A 23,095-nucleotide genomic window follows, 5' to 3' on the forward strand; every position below is an offset into this window, starting at 1 on the left:
GATCTCCAACAACATGGCTACGGGAGGCTCAGAATTCGACTTTAGCACTGAGAACAAGAAGCACAAGGGGAACGCTGGCCAAACGACAGCGAGCATTGTCTCTTCGAGAACAGATTGGTCTTGACATCGGCTTCCTCTCAGCAGTGTTCACTCCTGAAATCGTCACCACCTCTCTACCTTCAGCCTCGATTCATACCCTCTTCCTGCTTAACCTCGTAGCTTCTCGAATCCTGCTCGCCGCACTCTGTCCCGGTCTTGGTGGTCCTGAAGCTCCGCTCACAGCATTCCTCCTACATATCCGGTAACTCGTATGATCATTTGCGACTCGGGTCAGCCAAGCTTGGATCTCATGGTTGTATCTGGAACTATGATGTCCTGGCGGGCGCAGACGATGTGGTGTCCTTACCCAATTGTCTGGTGTAAGTCGCGGTGATGTGCCGGGTGATGGAGGCGTGATGATGATGGTTGGTATGTCAGGGCCCGGCTCCTGCTGTGCGAGAACATGCACATGTCGCGATCTTGGGGATAGTGGCGGAGTATCTTCTCGGGAGCTCAGACGCTGCGGTATGTATGGGTTGATGCTTATGCCAGCTCGCCTTCTTCGCGACATTGTATGAGTTGTGCTTGACCTGCTGGAACTTCTTTGACTCGATCTTAGAGGAAAGCAAGGGACAAACATAGTCTTTATAAGTCGCTCAGACTCCAGAGACACTCGAAAGACTCTACAGCGACTCCGGTATTCTGGTTCACTCGATGCTTGACTGGTACACAAAGGAAGGTAGCCAACAATGGACAGTGTTTCGCCCCGTCCATTTTCCGAGACACCTGCTACTAATGTTGTGCTTCACCAGTGCAGATTAGATCTGGCCAGTTTTTTTTCACCCAGTCTTTCGATGACTCGAATCACGATAAGGTGTCTGAAGATCCAACCTTCATGTTAGTGGGTTGTGGGGCGCACCTTCCTTCACTAAACACTTTCTCAAGCATTTCGCTGAAGCTAGCAGAAACGACAAACTTTAAACCTTGCAAATGTTGATATCATCTGCTCAGCTCCATCGATACAAGAGCATCGACCATTTAACGGCAATATACTCCTGCTGCGAAGACTGCGGTCGCAACCAGGACCAAGATCAGACCTCATCAAAGGCAGACATGTCATTCCACGGATTCCCACCACCACCTCCTCTAGCAGACTCTCCATCGCAGCCTGGTAAAACACAGCCTGCTTCAGCGCTGTACCAGTACGAGAGGTCGATAGTAGAGAGCAAGTACGATGACCAGAACAATACGCTTTTCGGGTGGATAAGAACCACGGACACGCAGACGTGGACGACTTATGTCAACCTACAGACCGGTCAATAGCGGAGAGCCAGCCCGTATCTGTCTCCGCCACAGCCAGCTCGCATGACGGCTTCTCCTGCTGGGCTTCCCACCACAAGCCATGTGCCTAGCACCAACCCTTTCCTGTCATCAGGACTGTCCCAACAAGCAACCAAAACTGGCGGAAACTCAGCCTCTCGCCATGAAAACGCCGATGCTCGCCCCTTGAGCGCCTTGCCGCCTCGTATCACGCATAACAGAAACAGGCGTCTCTCTCGTGAGCTACAGCGAAAAAAAAATGCGAGTATCGTATCGACACTAGACACTGCGCCTATTTCGGATCCCACTCCTGGCCCTACCGAGTGGCCAGCTGCGCTAAGATTGAATCCTCACTCGGACTTTGCACAAACTGCCACTGAGTGGGCACTTGCCTCGACGTCAGAGCCTCCTCCAGCTCGCGTGCAGATTCCCGCCCAGAAGTCAAAGGGTTCAAACAAGCGGACGTTTGAGGAGCACAGTGCTGGCGACAAGGAAGAGAACGCGGAGCTGCCGCTCAAGGAGTCATTGCGAAAGCAATAAAGAGAAATTCCGCGTGCAATGGTGAGACTAAAGGTATGCTTTGATCGCCCAATTTCAAAGTGGTAATGTGAAGCTGACTTTAGACGAAAATTTAGGTATCTCCGTGACGCTACAACGACCTTTGAGGCGTTTATCGGCGATAAGAGTTCTCTTGTATACCAGAAATATCGGCCACTATCTGGCCGAGAGAATTATGCTCGAATTCGAAGCGGAAAGCACAGTTGCCTTCTATTGGCCTTTCGGGAATACATGATGCCGATGGTAGATGAAGCTGCATGAGCCGAATGTGTGAAACAAACAAGAAATCCTGATGGTTCTACAGCAGAAGCCGTTGTAGCACGTTCACATAGCATTCCTGGACCAAGGTCCCGCTCTGCAGTTGTGAAGTTACTTATGACTTGTTCGCGGCCGAATCGTTTCGCTCCCGGTGCCGGCTATCTCCTCTGTGATGGCCAAGGAAAGGTGGAAGGTTATTACTAGAAGCTGTGTAATTAGCCATTGAAAGAAAAACAATCTCATCGCTCGATGTTATTGTTGCTTGTACCAATGCCAAGCATCTACGAAAAGTGGGTCCTTCAATTGCTATCCTAGATCCTGGGTCACCTTTCACCAGAGACAAGCTTCTCTGCGTACGTACTTCCAAGGCCCCTCCACTGGCTGCACACTGCTGCTGACGCCTCGTGATACGAGTTGCCGAGAAAATCGCGCGGAGCGGGATCAGAGGTATAGAGCTCTTTGACACAAAGTCGCTCAAGCTAGAAAGCGCTTTGGCATCATCATATCGAGTTCAAGAGTTGGCATGCTGCATGCACGTCTTGGCCCGCCTTAAACTCTCTACACCTCTCTGCTTTGCAAGCTGTAACACTTAGCTATTCTGCCGCATCCATGTCTGCTAATCGATAGCCTGTATTGAATACGATGGACCACCTGCCATCGCCTCATCCTTCGAGAGCGGAGACTTTTAGCTCTCCCGCAAGAACGACATTCTTTGAACCGGGCCACCAAACCGACGACCCTTCTGAAATCGGACCACGAAACGACCATGACGATGATGAATCGCAGACAGAGCACAACGATGATAACGCTTCGTCGCCGCAGCATATCATGGTTCAAGAGCCGAGGGTCAGACCGAGTATGCCGTCTAAGAGGAATACGTTCAAAGGGTCGAATAGGCAGATCCACGAAGCGCTACGGATGCAGCAAGCGCGAGCGGAACAAGAGATGCTGCTAGGCGATCATGAAGAGGCGGACGACGATGGCTGCTATCCACCAAGAAAGAACGACGATCCTAGAATACCTAATCCGCACGCTCATTTGCCAGTATACACTACGATACATAAAATAAAGAGATTGGTAGAAGCCAGTATAGGTGCGGGACAGTTTTCGCATATTATGGCAAATTACATGCTGATGCTCTGAGCAGACGATCCATACAGTCCTGATCAGCTTAAGAGCCCGCGCATGAATGTCGCAGTCGTACGACCGTTGGTTGACCACCTGTACGATCCGGACGATGTCTCTATCATATTTTGCTTGTTGGTCAACCGCGTGCAGTTCCTACGCGAGCAATCGTATCAGGCACACCACCAGACCGTGAACATCACGAGAGCACATCTATGTGAACTGGTCGCAGCAAGAATATTGCGCCGGTTTGACGAAGATCATGAAGGACGACTTGGACTCCTCACACTGGCCAACGTCCTTGTGGCTGGCTTCGAACCCTTCCAGAACGCACCGGGCGAGATCGCAAAGCAGCATAGGACAGAATTGCACTGGACAATTCGGTGGCAAATAGCGCGCCCGGAATTCCAGCGTATGCTGACTGCGTTAGAAGTGGCCATCGTGTCAGAGGCGAAAACTTTCTTGAGCGCGTCTGCCTGCCAAAAGATCGTCGAGAACGTCTACCAAGGGCGCATCATCTACACTCCGACGTCCTTCATCGATATACTGCCCGACCACTACAAGAATCGCGGAATCACGCTTTACGATCCTAGGAAGGCACCGATTTTGAATCAATATCGCTTGATTGTGCCGCGCACCAGGAACATCATAGAAACTGTTCAGTTTGTGATTCTTTTGGTACTGTACATCTGGACCATGGTCAGCAAAGCGCATACGTATGGGCCCGATCATACCAAATTCATGACTGTTGAGCTGGTCTTCATCGTATATGCCATTGGCTGGAATTTGGACGAGATCGCATCAATTTTCGAGCACGGATGGACGGTCCACACAGAAAACTTATGGTCCTTCCTTGACATTGCATTTGTGTTTATCTTTTGGATATATTTTGGCGTCCGCATGCATGGCCTCGTGATGAACGACCACTCCCTCGGCTGGCTAGCAGAAGACATCCTCGCTCTGGCAGCACCCGTCCTCTTACCACGCCTGGCTTTCTGCATAATGCCTGAGAACATGGTCTTCATCTCTCTACGAGCGATGATGGCCGACTTCACCTTCCTGACCGTAATTGCAGCCTGGTGCTTTGGCGGCTTCATCCTTGCAATGTGGTGGCTCTCCGAGACCCAAGAAGGCTTCCTCAACCACACCATCATCACAATCTCAAAATGGATGCTCTGGATTTGGTTCGGTCTCGATGGCACTGGCATACAACGCAGTGTCGAAATGCATTGGTTTCTTGGGCCCCTTCTCATGATCACCTTTGCATTTCTCGGCAATACTCTCTTCCTTACAATCCTCGTGGCCATGCTCAGCAACACCTACAACACGCTTTCTCGCAACGCCACCGCCGAAATCCAGTTCCGCCGCGCAGTCTTGACCTTCGAAGGAGTCAAGTCAGACTCACTCTTCGCCTACCGTCCACCGACCAACGTTCTCGCCTTCCTCATCCTTCTCCCTCTCAAGTTCCTGCTCACGCCACGTTGGTTCCACAAAGTCAACATCACTGCTGTGCGAATCCTCAACGCTCCCATCCTGCTGTTGATCTCCTGGTACGAACGCAGGTACTTGTGGAAACGTTCTCGCCACCTCTTTCCCCCTCGCAAGCACTCGTGGCTCTCAATGTGGGAACGTTTTGGAGCTCACGGTGATCTGCAAGCTGTATTCGACGCCGAGCCCCCCGAGAGCGTCTTGGCGGAAATGGATGATGTGGATGATGTGCTTGGAGGTGACTTTTTCGATGGGCTGGACTACGTGTCTGCAATGAGAGCCAGGCGTGGAAGCCGGAGTCTTAGTGATGCTAGCGGTGTCTTTAGCGGGGCGTTCTCCAGGTCGAGGAGTAGGATGAACGGGCTCTCGAGATTGAGAGATAGACGAGGCACGCCGGGTGCAGATATGTCGCATGCAGAGGATTTACCTGGTCCTGATGTGCATGATGGAGGTAGCTTTAGTACTGCTTAGAACATACACCTCGCCGGCACGCCGCACACTTGCAACCCACGAGAACCGTCAACATCTCATCACCGCACCCTTCCCCATCCCTCACCCCCCTCACCAAGCTTCTCATTACATCTCTCGCTTCCACGAGTATGTCCGTGTGAGCCTCCCAGAGCACACTGGTTAAACACTTCGGTGCTGTTCGGGGCATGGGTGATTTTGATGGGGTTAGAGTCCTGGAGTTTCGAAAGGCAGAAGAAATCGAGAAGGGTGCAGCTGCTTGCATATGCTTGAGAACCCAAGGTCTATGCTGAAGTTCATCCCGATGCTGTTTCGGTCGAAAAAATACGCGGATATTGGCTGTGAGTGTGAGTGTGAGGGAAGACAGGTGGCCAACGAGGAAGCGTGCGCGACAGGAGTTCACGAATTCTGAGACCATGGTGTACATGTAATTCTGAATGCTTATCCCAGAGCGCATGACCGTCTTTGCCTTCACCAAGCTCTAGATATCTCTACAAGCCCTGCAAGGGTCCTACCTCCCATGTCTTCTCCTACCAGGGAGCTCCAGCTCCACAATGACCACATATACTAGTAGACCGAAGACTGAACACGAGCTCCTCATACCCCACCTGAACAATATCCCTCGCTTTCATCACTGACACACGGAAAACCTCGCCAAGGAGTACCGTCACCAGCATGTCCTTTTTCACACCAATACTCAAGAATCTCTCGACTTCCCCGGAGATCACTACCAAGTCACCTCCTCTCTTGTATTTCTTGCCTGCTTCTCCCAAGTGCCTTCTGATTTCTCTGCTGATTGATTTGTGTCCTATTTAGTCTCCCGAATCTTTTCTTCACGCCTCGACTAGCCAAACCTTCAAAGGCTCATCAACCACCACATTTGACGCATGCTTCGCATTGGTTAAATGCTTCTGATGCGGCGCATGGAGATGGTGTGAAGAGGTAAGTCCAGTAGATGCTGGAGTTGTAGACGCAGACCAGGACTGACGAGTTTTGCAGAAATCCTGCTATTACCGCGAAAATTGTGTCGGAGAAGATTTATGAGGGTGTTGTTGCTGGAATGGGTAGATAGCACTTCATTACCTTACCCTCCTCTTAAAGTCCTCACTCCTCCTGTTCCGAGAATTTCGATAATCGTCCTCTTCCCTTTCTCTCCAGCGATTCCACCTATCCCTCTCAGCATTCGGATAACGTCCTCGACCTCGAATTTCTGACTCGTGATCCATTTCGTGGCCCAGCCTTCGTTCTCTTTCATTTCATCGTGTGCTGCTATCCAGTACCGCACATCCACCTCTTTTACAATTTCGATTCCGCCTGGTGCTCCGCTGCTCACTGTGCCTCCAAGAATTTTAGGGTTGGATTCAATGTTCAAGGAATGGAACAGAGCTGTGATTGGGATCGCGCGGGGAAGGAGCGAGAGGTGGGTTTCGATGTATGGGCGTAGGAGAGGCGGGTCGATGCCGTGCGGCGTGTAGAGGATGGAGAGGACGTTTTCGTGATTTTGATGTCGTTTGCTCAGCGTTGAAGATGTGCTTGGTCTTTGGGCGCCGCTTGTGCTGGGACGGCTTGTGTCTGGCGATGTGAGACTCGTTGGAGAAGGCTGTGGGAGATTGTGGATTGCTTTGAAGATGCCTTTTGGACTTGCTACCGAGGGTCGTTTGCGTGAAGGGTTGCGCGAAAGTGGGTGCGAGACTCCCTGGCGTGCGAGTACCGGAAGGTCGGAAAGGTTGACTGTACTGCCATCTGGTGCTGTCATTAAGGTGCCTGGCGGGCAGTATGTGATTGCGATGGCGTTATGTAGCCTTGTGAGGTCGGTTTTGGTCGAGATGTTCGCGATTGTGACCTCGCCCTCTGCACTGGCTGAACTGTATGGGTCGATGGGTATGCGTAGGATTGTGTCTGGATGATAAGCACTATAAGGCACGAGCTCTTCTACGATGCCGGGGCGTTCGAAGTAATTCCACGACCGTATCTTCTTGGCCGCTTTTGGCGTTGCTAGGATTCGCGTCCTGGTGAGTTTGGGAAGTGAGCATAGCGTCTCCTCGTTGCAATGATCGGGCTTGTCTTGGCTGATTATGATCAGGTCTATCTCGTCCTCAACCTCTTTCAGGGACTGGATCGTCGGGGTAGAGGTATGGGTGCTCGTGGCGAACTTGTGATGGAAGATGGTCGTGCTACCGCTGAGCCATGGGTCGATCAGAATGGTATATGATCCGGGAAATGCATGCGTGCTCTTGCAGTCGTCTGGCGCGAAGGACGGCTTGAAGGTCAGCATGAATGAAGTGTCATCGTTGAGCTGCTTTACAGTCAAAGCCATTGTCGACTATGCTTTCACCCGCCTGGCAGCAATTGCAACGCGTAGTTGTTCGCTGTCTTACTTATTACCATCTTGCACCTTGGGTACACGGAGACGAGCAAGGTCCGTAATATTCAGAACCTGGGTGTCTGCAGCGAGCCGACCAGTCAAGACAGACACACGCACAATGGAGGCGCGGCCAGCAAGTTGTGTCATTTAGGCACAAGACAGCATTATTGGAGGAAAGAGGTAGGAAAGCAGGAGTAAGACGACTTGTGCATCTCGCAGACATGGTATGGCACTGTAATCACATGCTGGCATCTGTCGCGTCGAATAGAATGCGCACTTGGTACCGAGCATGAGGGAAAGCGTGTGCTTGGCGACAGATTAATGCCATCCAGCTCTGGGCCACGTTGTGCAGGAGCGAGGGAGGGGGCAAGTTCTGGCGAGGAAGGCGGAAGGCGGAAGGCGGAAGGGGGCAAGGGAGGTGAATGAAATGCGTCATTCAAAGGCTTGGTTGAAATTGGGTCAATGTTTTGACGGCTGCTTCTCACGTGGTCCGTGTTGACGCGCACTGTGCGATGCAGCCCCGATAGCTAGTATGCAGCTTCGTCTCACGTTGCTAAATTGTGGTACTGCTCTTTACATCAAATGGAGTGGTCTTCTTGTCTTTTGCATCAACGAGGCTGTGGATGTCGGCCAATATTAATGCAATGATCCGGAATGCAAGAACGCCAATGGCTGGGGCCGCAAAGCAACCCATTCACCCCTGGAGTGGAGTGCAAGCTACGGAGGGTGTCGCCGACGGAACGCGAAACAAATGCACCGTCTCGCAGCTACGCAGAAGGCCAGCGAAAGCGCATGCGCGTGCGGTCGCACATGTGGTGAGTGATCTCAGGCCCGTCACTTACGCTGAACAGGCGAGAGCGAGAGTCGAGAGTTGATGGGCCATGGGCGCACGCGAAGCGAGGCAGGAATGCTTTGTCCTCACATTTTGCCGGGCGAGCCACCTGCAGAGCCTTCGAGGCTCTTTTGCCGCGAAAGGACTAGCCTTTCTGCTCACCAGTGTGCTCACGGTCCTAAGTTGTCGCAAAGACCCCGCACCTCCGCGCAGAATCACCATTCACCACCCACACCCGCCTCCTCTGAACATCCACAGATCGCAGACCACAGCATAGGCGTGCGGCGCGTGAACAGTGAGCAGCTCCGTGCGGCCGATTGAGCCTGCGATCGTGAGATTGCGGCAGCAAATTTAAAATCTGGAACTCGTCATCTTGAGCAGGAGGAGCAGGAGCTGGCCTTGTTGTCTGAGAAGGACCTTGGAGAAGCTCTGGTGAGCACGAGCACGAGCAACCCTTGACAGCTCACAGCACGCACCACAATCGCCGCCGCACTGCGAGCAGATAGCTACTAGGAGAGGTCGCTCCGCCGTATCATTGGTACTGCATCGTATCCATAGCTTCTCGATCTGGACAGCTCCCGCCGAGCACGAGCGCTCTTGCGCAAGAAACCTGAAGCAACCAACGACGCCCGCTGCCGAGCTGAGCCTGAGCCTCGTCCAACTTGCGCCCGGCTGAAGCAAGGCGCGGAGAGGACTACAGCACCTAACGTGCAGTAGTCAGAGCACAGCAACACAGCTCGACAGCTCGACAGCTCGAGCTTTGCTTGCTGCTGCCGCTGTCCTGACCAGAGCCGGGGTGCTCTTTTCTGCAATGCCTCCGAGAACCACCACCACCAACACCCTGACTGGCCAGTTTTCGCTGAGTCAAAGCGCCGATAACGATGTTACTTGCCCTCTGCAAAACAGCGACGGTAGTCACTGCAGGAAGCGATGCCTCGGCGTAAGTCTGCTCCTCTATCACTCTCCCCCCTACCGCTACTCACCACTCCACCGACCTTCCTTCCAAACGTGCAAGAACAAAACACGCACCTGCCCTGCCCCGCGCCTCGCCTCGCCTCGCCTTACTGAACTAACCATGCCTCGCTCGACAGGAGAAGAAGTACCGCTCGATGCAAGAGCATATCCGCCGAGCCCATCCCGAGTACTACATCCCCAAGCTGCCGGCCACCAAGGAGAGCTTCGAGTTGATGATCAATTCCCCTCCTCACGAGCGCCCCGAGATTGATCCCAACCACGCCAACCATAACCGTGGCCAGCACAATTACACACAACAGCAGCTCTCTGATCCGTCAGGTCTGTCTCCCAACCAGTACCAGTATGGCGCGGGGCTCACTGCCTTTGAAGGATTTGCGAACCCCTTGAGCGGTGGACATGATGGTGGCTATTACAGCATCGCCGACGCCGAGGCCCAGGCGATATACAATGGCTTTGAAGCCGGCCGAGGATCGGCTGAATATCGCAGAGGCTCGCTGATACCGGCCGCCTCTGCCGCCCAGGCCCTCGCACAGCTGCACTACCAGCACAAGGCAGAGTCAGACTGGCATCAGGATGACGGCTTGGCACAGGTGAATTCCCTCCTGCTTGTTGACTCATTCTCGCCTACAAATACTGAGGCAGATCAACTTCAGAATTCCTACGGCTTCGGGAACGATGACTTCAAGAGCTCTCACCTCACCGTCGACCCTGCTTTGGAAGATGCAAGCTTCATGGCGGGTCAAGCGTATCCAGCCACACTGGCTGGTGAGCAGTCTAGTCTTCTCCCCGGCCTAGCCCGTTCGCCTGACAGAGCGAACGCTCTGCCGCCCATGCAGCGCAGCTTGTCAAGATCAGGCCCGATGAACAGGGCTCGAAAGTCCAGCTTGACCCAAGCCAGACTCGGTAAGCATGAGCGTCGAAAGTCGAACGAGTACAAGAGGCGTAGCGGCGACAGAAAAGCCCTGTCTACCGACCCCACACCTGCCGCACTATATGGCAAGCGGTGGGAAGACCTCATCGACGCTGCTGCTAGTGCCACAGAAGAGGAGGAGGGCTCCCGGGATCTTACGCCGGTAGGTGGTTTGGCACCATCACCATACCCAGTTCCTGCTTTTTTTCAGAGCAGCTGATCAAAGCTTCAGATTCCAGCTTCACCTTACCAATCACCCCAGGTTAACTCTAGGACGTCCTTGCCGCCATTTGCACTCGGTTCACAGTTTCAGTCATATCAAGCCTCGCCACTCACGAGGGCGCTAACGCCGCCTCCCGCTGACGACGGAGCACTTGGTCTTCAACCCTTTCCCTCAGTTGACTCGAGCTTATCGTCCCATCAGCATCATAACAGCACCGACTCCGGCTCGCAATTCCACATCATGCACGCTTCATCGATCGATTCTAACTCATCACCTGTTTTTAACTCAGCAGCAAACTCTGGCGACAGTGGCGGGAGTCCCATGGTCTACTGTGCAGGCTGTAGAAGAGCCTGCAAGGTCGAGGTGTGCTACGCTTGTACAGCATGCATATGTGCAGTGTGCTCCGCGTGCACAGATGCGATCATCTCGGAGCAGTCTCGCGGTCGGATGTCTGGTTGCCCCAAGTGCCATGCCATGGACAGCGCGTACAAGCCATTCCAGCTCGAGTTCAGATAGCATCGGCAAGAGATGGAGTCTCCCGCAATTGCCGCAAGCTTTCCTGGGCCATATCTGCGTTCACCTTCACGAGCGCCGGTCATAGTGAAAGCGGAGACTTCAGGACGTGGCAAGCAGCTCTGCATTCAGTGCAAGAAGCAAAGATACGAGCACGACTTTGAGCGATTCCAGGTCGCCAACTGGCCCACCTGCAATCTTTGCGCCGAGCGATACAGCAGAGGCGTGAAACCTCTCAGCGAGGAACTTTACTGCTCATGGTGCGCACGAACACTACCCAAAGCCAATTTCATCCGCAAGGGTTGCGGGTGGCTCTCCTGCAACGACTGCTCTGCAGTGGTTAGAGAGCCCAAGCTCGAGCCTCACATCAAGCAGGAACAGCAGGACTGAATACGACCTCTGGGCTACACTCATTATCATTATATAACGAATTTACGAAAAGAGGGAAGGGCCTCGTGACTTTCGCATTGCAAGGCGCTGGTGGAGAAGAGTTGCGACTTATACGTTTTTTAGAGTTCCCTCATTTACGACTAGGACGACAAGGGGATGGGATGGGATGAAGAAGAAGAAAATGATACCCCTGGCCGCCTATTTCCAGATGGGCCGAAGGAGTTTTTACCATAGAGGAGAACATTTGCGTTTGAAAAGCTGGTTCCGTGGAAGGGACAGGGCGCTGGGCGCTTTTTTGGAATTGGTTGACTGGTTTTTGCTTCTTGCTTGATGTCTTTTCTCTCTCTTTCTTGTAGATAGCTTTGGATGAGCTCAGCTCTATGGGTAATCCGGCAGTCATTGCTAGGTATTTAGAGATGGGTGGACGTGGGAATGGAATGAAATGAAATGCAATGAATCGAAACGATATCTCGGTGTTGAGATGATGCGGGTTTTGATTCCGTCTACTTCAGATCGAAGTTTTCTACCTACTAGAATCTAAATACGATGATACATGTAGGTACTGCTTCGAGTAGTACGTGTAAGGTAGGATGAAGTGAAATGGAAGGAAGCAAGACAACTTGGAAGGCAATATTTGAATAGGTATATTGTAACTTGCCTCGACCTCTACTTCGAATGGTTAGTCTGAACTGGATACATGAGGTGATGCGTAGGTGTAGGTATTCCTGGTAGAAGCCTATGAATGATATCGCTGTTTCATTCATCTTTGAGCTGAGAGCGATTGTCTTTGCATGTGCATGTGCGTGTGTGGAAATGGATCTTGAGTTCAAAGGGTAGCTCGTACTGCCTTTTTTGTAACTATGAATATATAGCTACGGTTTTTTTCACTCGGTAGTTGTAGTTAATATTCGTATAAGAGTGTAGGGTAGCTGAGGTAGACCTGACGTTTATGTTAGCTTATCCTGCCTTTTATTATTACGTTATAGGTAGTTAGTTTGCTATAACTGGATTTGCTCTATACGTGTCTTAGGAAAGTGTCTCGCTAAGCGTAGGCGAGGAGAGTGAACTCGCTAGTAGAGAAGCTGCGATTGTTGTTTTAGATATAAAGTTATATCGAGTATAGTACGTAAAGTTAGCCTAGGGTTAGGTAGTTATTAAAATTTACAATATACGTAGAGTTATAAGCCGTATCGTTTATCTCGATTGCCGAGGACGAGAACGAGAGTACTTGCTATAATTATAAGCAGTTGTTAGAAGATTTTAGTACCCGGCCGATTAGCCCTATATATAATTTCCGAGGCATTCCTTCGTAGATAACCGGATCTAAGAAGTGTTAATATTGCTAGCTAAAATAGGCATTCCGCGGATGCTAGGGTCTCTAACCTTATATCGTCGAAACCTAATAGTATAGGGCCTATTTTCTATATAGGAGGTGTTGCTAAAGTCGCTATAGCTATCTATTATTACTACAATACTTATTAACTTATTTAATCTAGCTCTTTAATCTAGCTCTTTAATATAGCTTATCTTATCCCTATTTCTATAACCTATTAACTGCGCTATTCGCTATTTAGTCCGTTAACCTAAGGCTCCTTTATGCCGAAGGAACAGTTTAAATAGATATAGCCCTTTGTAACTAACTTCTAAGAGAAACATAAGGGCGCTCGTTATAAGGATAGGTTATCGTAGCGGACGATATACTACTATCGTTATCGGCGTAACTTTAATCGCAATCGAGAGCTAGGTATTAGTATCTATAAGGTAGAGTTTTATAAGGACCTATACGACGCGTCGATAGCTATAATCGCGGTATTCGATCGGAAGGCGGATAAGGAGCCTCGTAGCTATAAGATCGCTCGAGGAGGCCGCGATTCGGCGTATAGTAATAACAATATCTATAGTTATACGATAGACTATATAGTGAGGTTAATATAGTAGATTAAGTCGTGTTACGAAGCTAACTAGACTAGCTATAGGATGTAAGGGCTTCTAGTAATAGCCTCCGGGTTGTTATCGAACACCTAATAGATTAGTATAACTATAAAACGGCTTATATATTCTACCTACTAAAGGAGGGTACTAATATAGGTCGTCTTACTATTATTGGAGCGTACCGTGCAAAGAAAGGTATTATAAAGTAGTCTGCAAAGAAGAATATAAAGAGGGTATCCCTAACTAAGAAGGGCAATATTCGATTATAGCTAGACAACCTTAATCGTTATCTCGGCCCTCTTATAGACGATATTACAGGCGTAGGACTCTCCTATAAGGCTCTCTCTATCCGTATAGAGGCATTCTAGTATAAGGGTGTTGTATAGCAGGCCGACTAGTAGCGTAAGTTGCTAAATAGTGGTATTGCTAGTAATGTAGGTTCCTATTTCTTTAGAGCTAGTAGTGCCTTAGGCATTAGCTTTCCGGCTCTCTTCCTAATATACAAATTTCGATAGCAACGACTAACCGTCTATATATAGTTATTTCTCTTCGATGCGACCTACAAAACGTCCGATAATAACTTCTACCTATTTATAGTCTATATCCGCAATGCCTTCGGCTCCTAGATACTAGGGAGGCATATATTGCTATAGAGCTAGCGAGCAAAGCTAATTAAGGCTAGGCTTTAAGTATTAAAGAAATAGGCACCCGGCTAGAAGCCTATAGTAGCTATAACTAACGACTCGGCTTAAGAACAACGCGCTATTCGACTAGCATTTAAAGAGGAGGCTATAACTATATATCTCTATTAACGATACGCTAAAGAGACCTTCCTACGACACTTCCCCGAGAAGCAGTATCTACAGGTTTAGCGGCTATTTTCCTATGCGATTTACTACGCCCGTAGCGACGTAGAAGTTATCGATACTATCGATAGAATCGTATAGGAATTGAGAGACAAATACGCCTCGGATAAACAGGTGCAATACCTCCTTAATAACTAGCGTAAGAAGTCGTATCTATAGGCGACTTAGGTACGGCTAGGAAGCCCTCTTTTAATATAGGTCTAGATAACATCGCCTCTCGAGGGCTATTATAACGCTATTAAATACGATAAGAGGAAAGAGATAGTCTAGCTGTCTATATATAGTACTATAGTCGAGCTAATAACAATCGACGCTCGATTGTTATAGAAGGCAGACCTTTAACTATACTAGGTTAGAAAATCTACTAACTTCTAGAAGGTTAAAGAGATACTATTCTTCGAGCGGCTTCAACCTCTAGCGGCTTAGGACCTTGTTAGAAAGCAGCTATCAATCGTAGAAGAGTATAAGGCAAAGGGCCTACCGACCTACTATAGCCTTATGCTATATAATAGATAGGAGCCGGCTCCGGCTTACTATAACTGCCTTCCGTAGTTTTAAACCTACCTACCTTGTTACTATATCCTTAGGTTCTACCTGTTTGTTACGCTATTAACACTCTAGCAACAATAGGTATACGTTAATTAGTATACTAGCTTCAATTCTATAAAGATAAGCCTATATTAGAAGTAGCGAGACAGCGATTAGTTATAGCTAGAAGGCTACGAAGATACGCGGAAGCTATAGACTATAGGAGATCTATATCTTCGTAATTTAAGGTCGCACTATAACGAGGCCGCCGAGGGCCTATTTTAACACTTCTATCGTATTCGCGACGATAAGACTATTAATCTAGTAGTACGCGACAGCTATATACGCGGCTTCCTTCGCAAGGTTAAGGATACGCTATATAGCCTTACTAACTACTCGATTACTAATTACTACGAGAGCGGCGCCCCTAAGGTTACCTTTATAGGTAAGCGGCCGCGGTAGTAGACCTTATACCTTCTAGCGTAGCCGACGACTCTAACTCGGTCGACAACCTTAACCTTCCGAGCGCTAGCTATAGCGCGGCCGCCGCGATAGCGACAATAATAGCGTATTAATTAGGCTCTATTATCGTTACCTACGCGCCCTTACTTCGAGCCGCTATATCGCGAGTCGCTACTAGATATATAGTCGGTATAGCCTATAGATGTTATACATCGTATATTATAAAGTAGATAATTATTCTAAGTCTATCTAGGCTTAGAGAAGTATATACTATAGGAGGCTAGGGCCTCCTACCTAGCCTATGCCTATACCTGCCTTCGTAATAGAATCCCCCGGTCCCGAAATGTCTGCGACTACGCGGACGGTAGACTTAGTATCTATATATATAACAAAAGAGATTTTAGGCTATACGCTCCTAGTTTTCGTCTCGCTATCCCTATTCTTCCTTGCCCGCTAATACTTAATATCCTATTTCCTCTAGCTAGGTCGTTAACGCGCGAGAGTATAAGAAGCACTACTGTTCGCTAACTGCGGGGTCTCTAGGATGCTCGTTATCGGGTTCTCCTTACTATAGAAGGCGCAGTTCTAGAAAGCGGAGGCCCTTTTTCTTATTAGTAGGATGTAGACTATTAAAAGTCTCTACGGTAAGTTTTCCGAGCGCCTTACGTAGGCCCTTATCGCCGCTCGGTCGTACTAATCTATAGAGCGCGGTAAGTAGTTTAAAAAGGTCGCTTTCCTCTTATCTAAGGTACTATAGTAGCGGTAGGTCTTTTATAGCCTTAATCGCATTCGTAGCGGAGTTAGGTTCTTTAGATATACGCTAGATAGAATCGATAATTAGGGGTAGACTTAGGGTCGGCTCGTCTTCGTTATCGTATTTAATAGTGCCGTCTTCTAACTAGAAATCGGCGAGTGTATTTATAAACTCTATAATATTATCGAGGCTAGTAGGGTCGAATTTGCCGTTCTATTCGGTACCTTCCTAGTCGAATTAGTTACCGTAGTCTACAACCTCTCTCTAATTCTCTTCTAGTAGTTAGGCAAACGTAGTACCGAACTTCTAATATAGCGCGATATATCTCTCGTACTATAACCTCTCGTCGGTGTTTAGTTCGGCGAGGTCTTCGTCGTCTATTACTTAATCGTAGCCGCTGTCTTCGAGCGCGTCGCCGACGGCTCTTATAAGGAGGCCGACGTATTACTTGAATTCTTACGGGTCGGTGTCCTTCTACTAATTTCCTTATAACGTAGCTAATACCTTCCGAAAGTCGTCGTCGTCCTATCTATAGTTACGTATCGCCTCGATTAGTAAGATACGGCTATCGTCGATAGACGTAGGCTCCGGCGGAATTTACTAGACTATCTTTATAGGGCGGGCATATATTAGCTCCGCGAAATATAGCTGTTTTACGGCCTCGAGCTTATCGAGAATATCCTCCCTAGGGGGCCGAAACGCGTTATCTATAGTAGACCTAGAGTACCCGGTATCCTTAGTCGCGATTTGCTATAGCGGCCGTCCGCCGCTTCGGTCGTCGAGTTCCCGCGCGAAGTGCTTAAGTAGCTATCTAACGTCGTTATCTCCCTTATAGTAAACGATAGTCGCCTAGGGCATAGGCTAGATCTTGTTATTTCCGTCTATTAGGACGAGCGCCTTTATCTAGTATCGAAGGACGGCGGCTTTTAATAGTAAGGGTACCGCCGATATAAGGAGCTTGCTTATTAGGTAAAGTATTAAGCGGTCGCCGTTTTGTTAAATAACGTTTATTATTTGCTTAGGGGCGTAACTTAGCATCTAGTTCGTCTAGTTGCGAAAAGCGTTTATATCTACGTCTCTATCGTCTCTAGATATACTAGTAACGAAATCTCGATTCGGGAAAGGGTCGGCTTTATTAATTTTCTCGATCTTATCCTAAGCGGATACTAGCATTTAGGAGACCTAGAAGTAAATGTTTCCGCACTCGTAGTCGAAATTTAATACGACTAGTATTAGATAGTAGAGGTAGGCTTTCTATTCTTTGTCTAGGAATATCGCGAGGATAAGCTAGCTAGTATCGATATTAAGTTCGTAAAAGGCTACGGAGCGGCGGATAAAATCCTTCTCCTACTCCCTTAATAGACGTAGCTTATTACCGGGTAGTACCCGCTCTAAGTCTGCGTTACGGAAGGCTATTATAAGTCTCGGGAAGTCGAAACGGCTTATAGGGAGGCGGATCGTCGAATCCGTAAGGAGTCCTTAGGGAGCTAGTCCTACGTAGATAGCGGCGTCTACGATCTCCTTATCTACGCGAGTTGTAGGTTTACTTAAGTCTAAATTGCCCTTATCGGTTGCTTTCTTCGGCGCCGCTACGGATTTCGCGGCTTACGCTTTAGTAGACCTAGCCTTTCCTACTATTACGGCCTTCCCGGCAGGCGCCTTTATAGATTTACCTTTCCCGGCATCTAGGTCGGCTTTGCTATCGTCGGCTTTAGTAGACTTAGCCTTTTTAGTAGCGGTTAGCGGGTCGGCTTTGCTATTGTCGGCTTTAGTAGACTTAGCCTTTTTAGCGGCGGCTAGAGCCGACGTAGGTACATCCTTGCGCTTTCTAGCTATCGAGGTAGAGGCGGCCTTCTATACTTTCGCGGCTTTCTAGGCCGCTTTCTAGGCCTTTGCGTCGGCCTGCTCCTAGGCCTTCTGTTCTTAGAGTTTAGCCTTGAATTTCTTAGTCTATATAGATATCCTCTAGTCGATTGCTTTTTTCTACTTTATATAGTCGGGATATAGTAGTATCGCCGGGCGTTAGTATCCGTCTTTCGTTATCGCCTTAGCCTTCTCTTCGTAGTAGGCTAAAGGAATATCCTAAAAGATTATGCCTTAGGTAGCCGGTATAAGACTTAATATTAGGTCTATTAGTAGGGCGCGTAGGCCTAGTAGGAAACGGCCTAACTATATCTAAAAGTTGCGGATAACGCGCTCGAAATCCCTAGTAATGTCGCTATATTCTAATTGCTACTTCTCGTCGTCTATAAGCGCCGCGATTAACTATATATATATCGAGCGCTATATTTTTAGCTGTTCGCCCTAAAGAATTAGCGCCGGGTAGGGTTTAGGGAAGATATCGTAGATAGACTCGAGGTCTTCGATAATTCTCTACCTTAGATCTGCCTTATAACGCTCGAATATATCGGCGATTAGTCCGGCGAAACAACTCGCTACCTCTATATAGTTTACGAGGCAGCCTACTCCTTCCGTAACCTAGTATACTAGCGCGTAGTAGGCGACGGTAATAGGCGTTATTTCGCCTTAGTAAATCGTCTAAAAAGCCGTTATATAAGCAAGACTGTTTCGCTCGTATCTTAGGACGGCGTAGTTCGGTATCGTAAAGTCCTCCGGAGCCTTAGAGGTATATAAGATCGAGTTATTCGTAGAGAAATCGCCTTTATTAATATTATATAGTAGCTTGTTACCGGCGGTCGCCTACTCGAGTAAGCGTACGTTAGCACTATAGTAAGGGTTTCTCGGTCCGCTCTAGCCTTTCCTTATCTATCTAGGAGGGTAGATCTCGCCCGTACTCTTTTAAATCGCCTTAGGCTATTCGCCGGGGGGGGCGTATTACTAATTTACGTACTTTTCGGAACCGTATATAGAATCCGGGTTAATAAGCGCCGTCTTAAATTCGTTAAGGCTAAAATATAATAGCTAGACCGATGCGAGGTATACCGCTAGTCTATTAGGCAAAATATTAATAAGCTAGTCCGCCCGTAGTGCCGCGCGTACGCCGAGAATAGCCTTCTTCCTAGCTTAGGTAGGCTTCTCGTCGTCGGCGTCGAAATCGTACTCGTCCTTAAAAGAGGCGAGGTCCGGCTAGAGGCAGTTGCTATATACGTCGCGGCCCTTATTATCCTTTTTTCTAAACTTCCTCTTATACTAGTCGAGCTTAGCCTTCGAGGCCTTCTTAATATCGGCGAGACGCGTAGCGCGCTCGCCCTCTATCTCCGATTCGATCTATAGGGCCTTATAGCTATTGTCTTTAAGGCCCTCTTCTCTCGATTCCTTACGATAGACCTAGCGTCTAGCCTTAGTCTCTATACCGTCGCGAAGCTTCTATTCGTAGAGGTCGAGGCGTTCGCGACCCTACTAATCGTAGGTATCGTAGTAGTGCGGCGCGTCGGCGTTATAGCTAGTCTCTAAGGTATAGTAGAGGCGGTTTCCTAAGGCGCCGATCGTTTTATAGACCTAAGGTATAGCTATATACTCGATCCGAGGAGTGCCGAAAGCCGTATATCGCTCGGCGTAGATAGGAGCTACGGGTAACTATAGTACTAGAGCTTTCTCCGGCCTACTATTCGTTATAATCTTATATAGGAGTTTGTATTCGCGTCGTATTATACCGTTAATAGAACGTACTAGTATACTAGGTACGTCCGAGACGGCGTTAGCCTTATAGCTAGCTCTATCGATATATAAGAGTATATCGGAGAACCTTAGCACCTTGTCTAGGTACGGTATACGTAGGATTTCGCCCGGCTTAGGTAGTGCGATAATAAGGCGCTTTATCTTAGGCGCCTATCTCTTAGTAGCCTTCTATCCTTACTCTTCTTTCCCGTCGTTATCGGATATATCTTCCTTAACCTCGTCGTTATCCTATCCTTACTCTTCCCTATCGGTAGATATAGCCTACTTTCCTACTACTCCTCTATTATCTAGAGTAGTAGACTAATTATCCTTAGGATTTCCCCTATCTCCCGTAGTATCCTTATCCTTAGTTCTAGGAATAGGCTCCCCTTCTTCGTTATTGCTTTTTTTATTTTTATTTTCTTTATTCTCGTTTTCTTTATTCTCGGGAATAGGCTCCCGTCCTCTATTTTCCTTATAGTCTTTATTGCTATCTTCTCTATCTATTTCTATAGCCTTAGGATCCTCTCTATTCTTAACTCTATTACTCTTTCCTATTTCCTTAGGATCTTCGTCGCGCTATAGCGATATCGTTACCTAGCCGGACGGAGGCGTTTCGGGGGTGCCGCCTAGTAGAGGCGTGTATTCTAGTAGAGGTATGTCTTCCTAGCCGAATATCGCCGCGCCGCGCTTTAACTAAAGCTTCGACCCGCCGGCTATAGTAGTAATGCTTCTTATAATGCTTGTTTAACGTTACTATAATATAGATAGCTATAGTTACGCGCCTCGTAGCTATATATATTGTTACGCCTCGTAGCTATATATATTGTTGTTATCGTTAATCCGAGCGATAGTTAAAATATTACTTCGGCGATATAGTCCGAGCTTCTACGTACCGCGTTAGTAACGGTCGCGCGGGTACGTAAACCTTATTCTAGCCGCGTATATCTAATAGATAGAAGGCGCTAGAATAGCTAGAAAGTAAGGGTACGGGAGAAGGATAGAGTAGCGTCTTAGGCCCGATATCTAGGTCTATAATACGTATAAGATCTGTTTAAGTAATTTTCCTAGAAACTTCTTAGATTTCTCCTAATAGGGGAAAAACCTATAGCTATAGGTCGAGGTACCGATTCGTAGTAATTAGAGGGAAACGTAATATAGTAAAAAAGGACGGTAAGGTATCGTTACGGAGGATTCTACGATACGCCCCTACCTATGTATTTAGTAGGGCTAGAGTATCTCGCTATCGCTAGATCTCCTCCTTAGTAAGGCGTCTTACCGTCGGGATAAGCGCCCTAGCCTTTAGTTTACGCGATCGGGCGTTAGATACGGATAGTAGACCTAAGGTCTTAGCCTGTTTCCGGGCGTCGTAGCTACCGCTATCGCGGAAGCGATATACGTCTAAGCTAATCGATTCGCTTAACGTAGTATTTTTACTTGCTAGCGAAGTTAGCCGGTTCGGGTCTATATCGGTAGCCGACTAACCTATCTACGCTTCCTAGGCGTCGGGTTAGGTAACCTTCTTAATAGACTTAGGATCGCTATCTTCCGCGTAGTTCGGCCTTCCGCCTCCTCTTAGCGGCTACCGTCTTATAGGCTACGTATCTCGCCGTAGCTATTTCTCTTTATTATTATTAGACTAGAGTCGCTTTACTATCGGCGCGACCTACGTAGGTATTCGCGATATTAGGGATAGTTTTATCTAACTAATCTGCTTATCCGTAATTTAGGAGTCCTCGAACTAGTCGATTAGGTAAGCGTTACTCTCTAGAAGGTCGTCTGCCCTAATCTATTTATTTATTATTAGCTGCTCGTCCTTCTACTTAACTAGATATTCCGTTTTTCCTCTAGAACTATACTTCCCTAAAACGCGTTTAGGAGTTATTGCTAGTTGCTTAGACTATAGGTCTATCGGTACGGGGATATAGTCGTATAGTCTTACGAACGGGTCCTTTACTAGGTTAGGGGCTAGCTTAAGCTACGCGATCGATATTACCGGGTAGAACTTAGCTAATTTCGGCAGCTCTAGTTTATAGGCGAGCTTACCTATCCTTCTCTTAATCTTAAAAGGGCCTATAGCCTAATTGCTATATTTGCGATAGCTCTAACTATATACGCGATATCCGTAATATAGCCTAAGTATAGTATAGTCTCCCGGCTCGAAGAATATATACTAATGCTTAGTATCGTAGCGGTACTTTATATCTACCGCTACGAAGGCTATAGATTCCTCGGCTACGTCGCGAAAGTACTATCGTAGCGTTACGTAGTCTTTTAGCTACAATTCCTAGAGCCCGATAAAGGCGTCGGTATTTAAATCGAACCCGAAAAGTATCTTATCGGGCGAGACGCCGGTACTCGCATTCTTAATACTCCCGAGATAGGATATAAGGGAGGGAAGGACGTCCGTCTACTATATATCTAGATTTGCCGTAACAAAATACCGTATAGCGATCTTAACGGTCTAATTTGTACGCTTAGACTAGCTATCTATCTATAGGTAGTAAGCTATAGAGGCGAGGATCGATATACCTAGCAGCTTTATTATTATAGTAAAAAATTTAGATAGCTATTTAGGGTCCCGGTCGCAAATAAATACCTTAGCAACCCGCTAAGATCGTTCTTAGATAGACGTAAGGTATTAGGCTACCTACGTTTCTATAGTCTACTAGCATTTCCCGGGAAGTAGTAAAACTCGCTTAGATTTCTTATAGGTAACTATAAGGAGCGTATCGAAACCTTCGTTAGTAGGCGGGAGTCCTATAATCTAATCCGCTATTTAGACGTCTATAGGAAGTCGATACTTCGAGTCTATTAGGTTAAGCTAGCCGTAAGGCTTATACCGAGTCGATTAGTTCGCCTTATATATATTACACTAATCGATATATCGTTCTAAATATCGACGGTAGTTCCTAATATAGAAACTAGCGTTAACTCGATCGAGCGTACGCTAGAACCCCGCGTAGTACCTTAGGTTATATACTATCTTAAAGATCTCGTAAGTAAGAGCGAAAGGAATATATAATCGAGAGTAAAGTAAAACTAGGTCGACGTAGTAGATAAGGCCGTCCTCCCGAAAGAATCTAATACTATATAAGGACTTTAGGTCTATAGGAATATCGTCTAGCCTCTTAAGCGCGTTCTATATACTACGAGCGGCCGTATCCTCTAAAGAGCGGAGAGAAGGCGGTTTTAGGAGGTAGCCGGGCGTCGCCTTAGGATAGACCTATAGTTTCTCGCTACTATCTTTGCGCTAGGCGGCTTCGAGGTATACGGATCTTCGCTTAAGCTCTCTATCTCGCTCGCGTTTCTACTTCCTCCTCGCTTACCGGTTTAATATTCGATCTAGCTAAGGTTACTATTCCTATATATACGCTATCTCGATAGACTAAAGGACGGAGAGTAAACGTCTCTACGGACGGTCTTCTTAATAAGCCTATCTTAGCTAGGTCTTAAAGTTATCGGACAGCG

At 47.9% G+C, this 23,095-nt stretch overlaps 4 protein-coding genes across 4 annotated transcripts; 2 read left to right on the forward strand and 2 right to left on the reverse strand.

The window, feature by feature from the left end:
- Window positions 1-2,817: 2,817 nt before the first annotated feature.
- Window positions 2,818-5,586, forward strand: MYCFIDRAFT_157697 (calcium channel; the record flags this gene model as incomplete). The annotated part of the gene is made up of 2 exons (XM_007933702.1): window positions 2,818-3,268; window positions 3,323-5,586. 2 exons carry the CDS (start codon window positions 2,818-2,820, stop codon window positions 5,257-5,259), a joined length of 2,388 nt encoding a protein of 795 aa, XP_007931893.1. The 3' UTR covers window positions 5,260-5,586.
- Window positions 5,587-6,340: 754 nt separating this feature from the next.
- MYCFIDRAFT_216834 (uncharacterized protein) lies at window positions 6,341-7,775 on the reverse strand (the record flags this gene model as incomplete). The annotated part of the gene is made up of 1 exon (XM_007933242.1): window positions 6,341-7,775. The coding sequence occupies exon 1, from the start codon at window positions 7,571-7,573 to the stop codon at window positions 6,341-6,343; it is 1,233 nt and encodes a 410-aa protein (XP_007931433.1). The 5' UTR covers window positions 7,574-7,775.
- A 1,238-nt stretch (window positions 7,776-9,013) lies between these two features.
- Window positions 9,014-10,381, forward strand: MYCFIDRAFT_216835 (uncharacterized protein; the record flags this gene model as incomplete). Its single annotated transcript, XM_007933243.1, has 4 exons — window positions 9,014-9,393; window positions 9,545-9,746; window positions 9,798-10,018; window positions 10,082-10,381. Coding segments are annotated over exons 1-4 (852 nt in total), but the record flags the coding sequence as incomplete, so codon positions are not given.
- Window positions 10,382-10,929: 548 nt separating this feature from the next.
- On the reverse strand, window positions 10,930-21,988 carry MYCFIDRAFT_209139 (uncharacterized protein; the record flags this gene model as incomplete). The annotated part of the gene is made up of 9 exons (XM_007933244.1): window positions 10,930-11,196; window positions 11,231-11,328; window positions 11,352-11,435; window positions 11,462-11,478; window positions 11,535-11,571; window positions 11,615-11,970; window positions 12,018-12,083; window positions 12,119-12,249; window positions 21,983-21,988. The coding sequence occupies 9 exons, from the start codon at window positions 21,986-21,988 to the stop codon at window positions 10,930-10,932; spliced, it is 1,062 nt and encodes a 353-aa protein (XP_007931435.1).
- Between the last annotated feature and the right edge of the window lie 1,107 nt (window positions 21,989-23,095).

The sequence above is a fragment of the Pseudocercospora fijiensis genome, assembly GCF_000340215.1.
Source record: "Pseudocercospora fijiensis CIRAD86 unplaced genomic scaffold MYCFIscaffold_10, whole genome shotgun sequence".
In the NCBI taxonomy this organism is placed as follows: Eukaryota; Fungi; Ascomycota; class Dothideomycetes; order Mycosphaerellales; family Mycosphaerellaceae; genus Pseudocercospora; species Pseudocercospora fijiensis.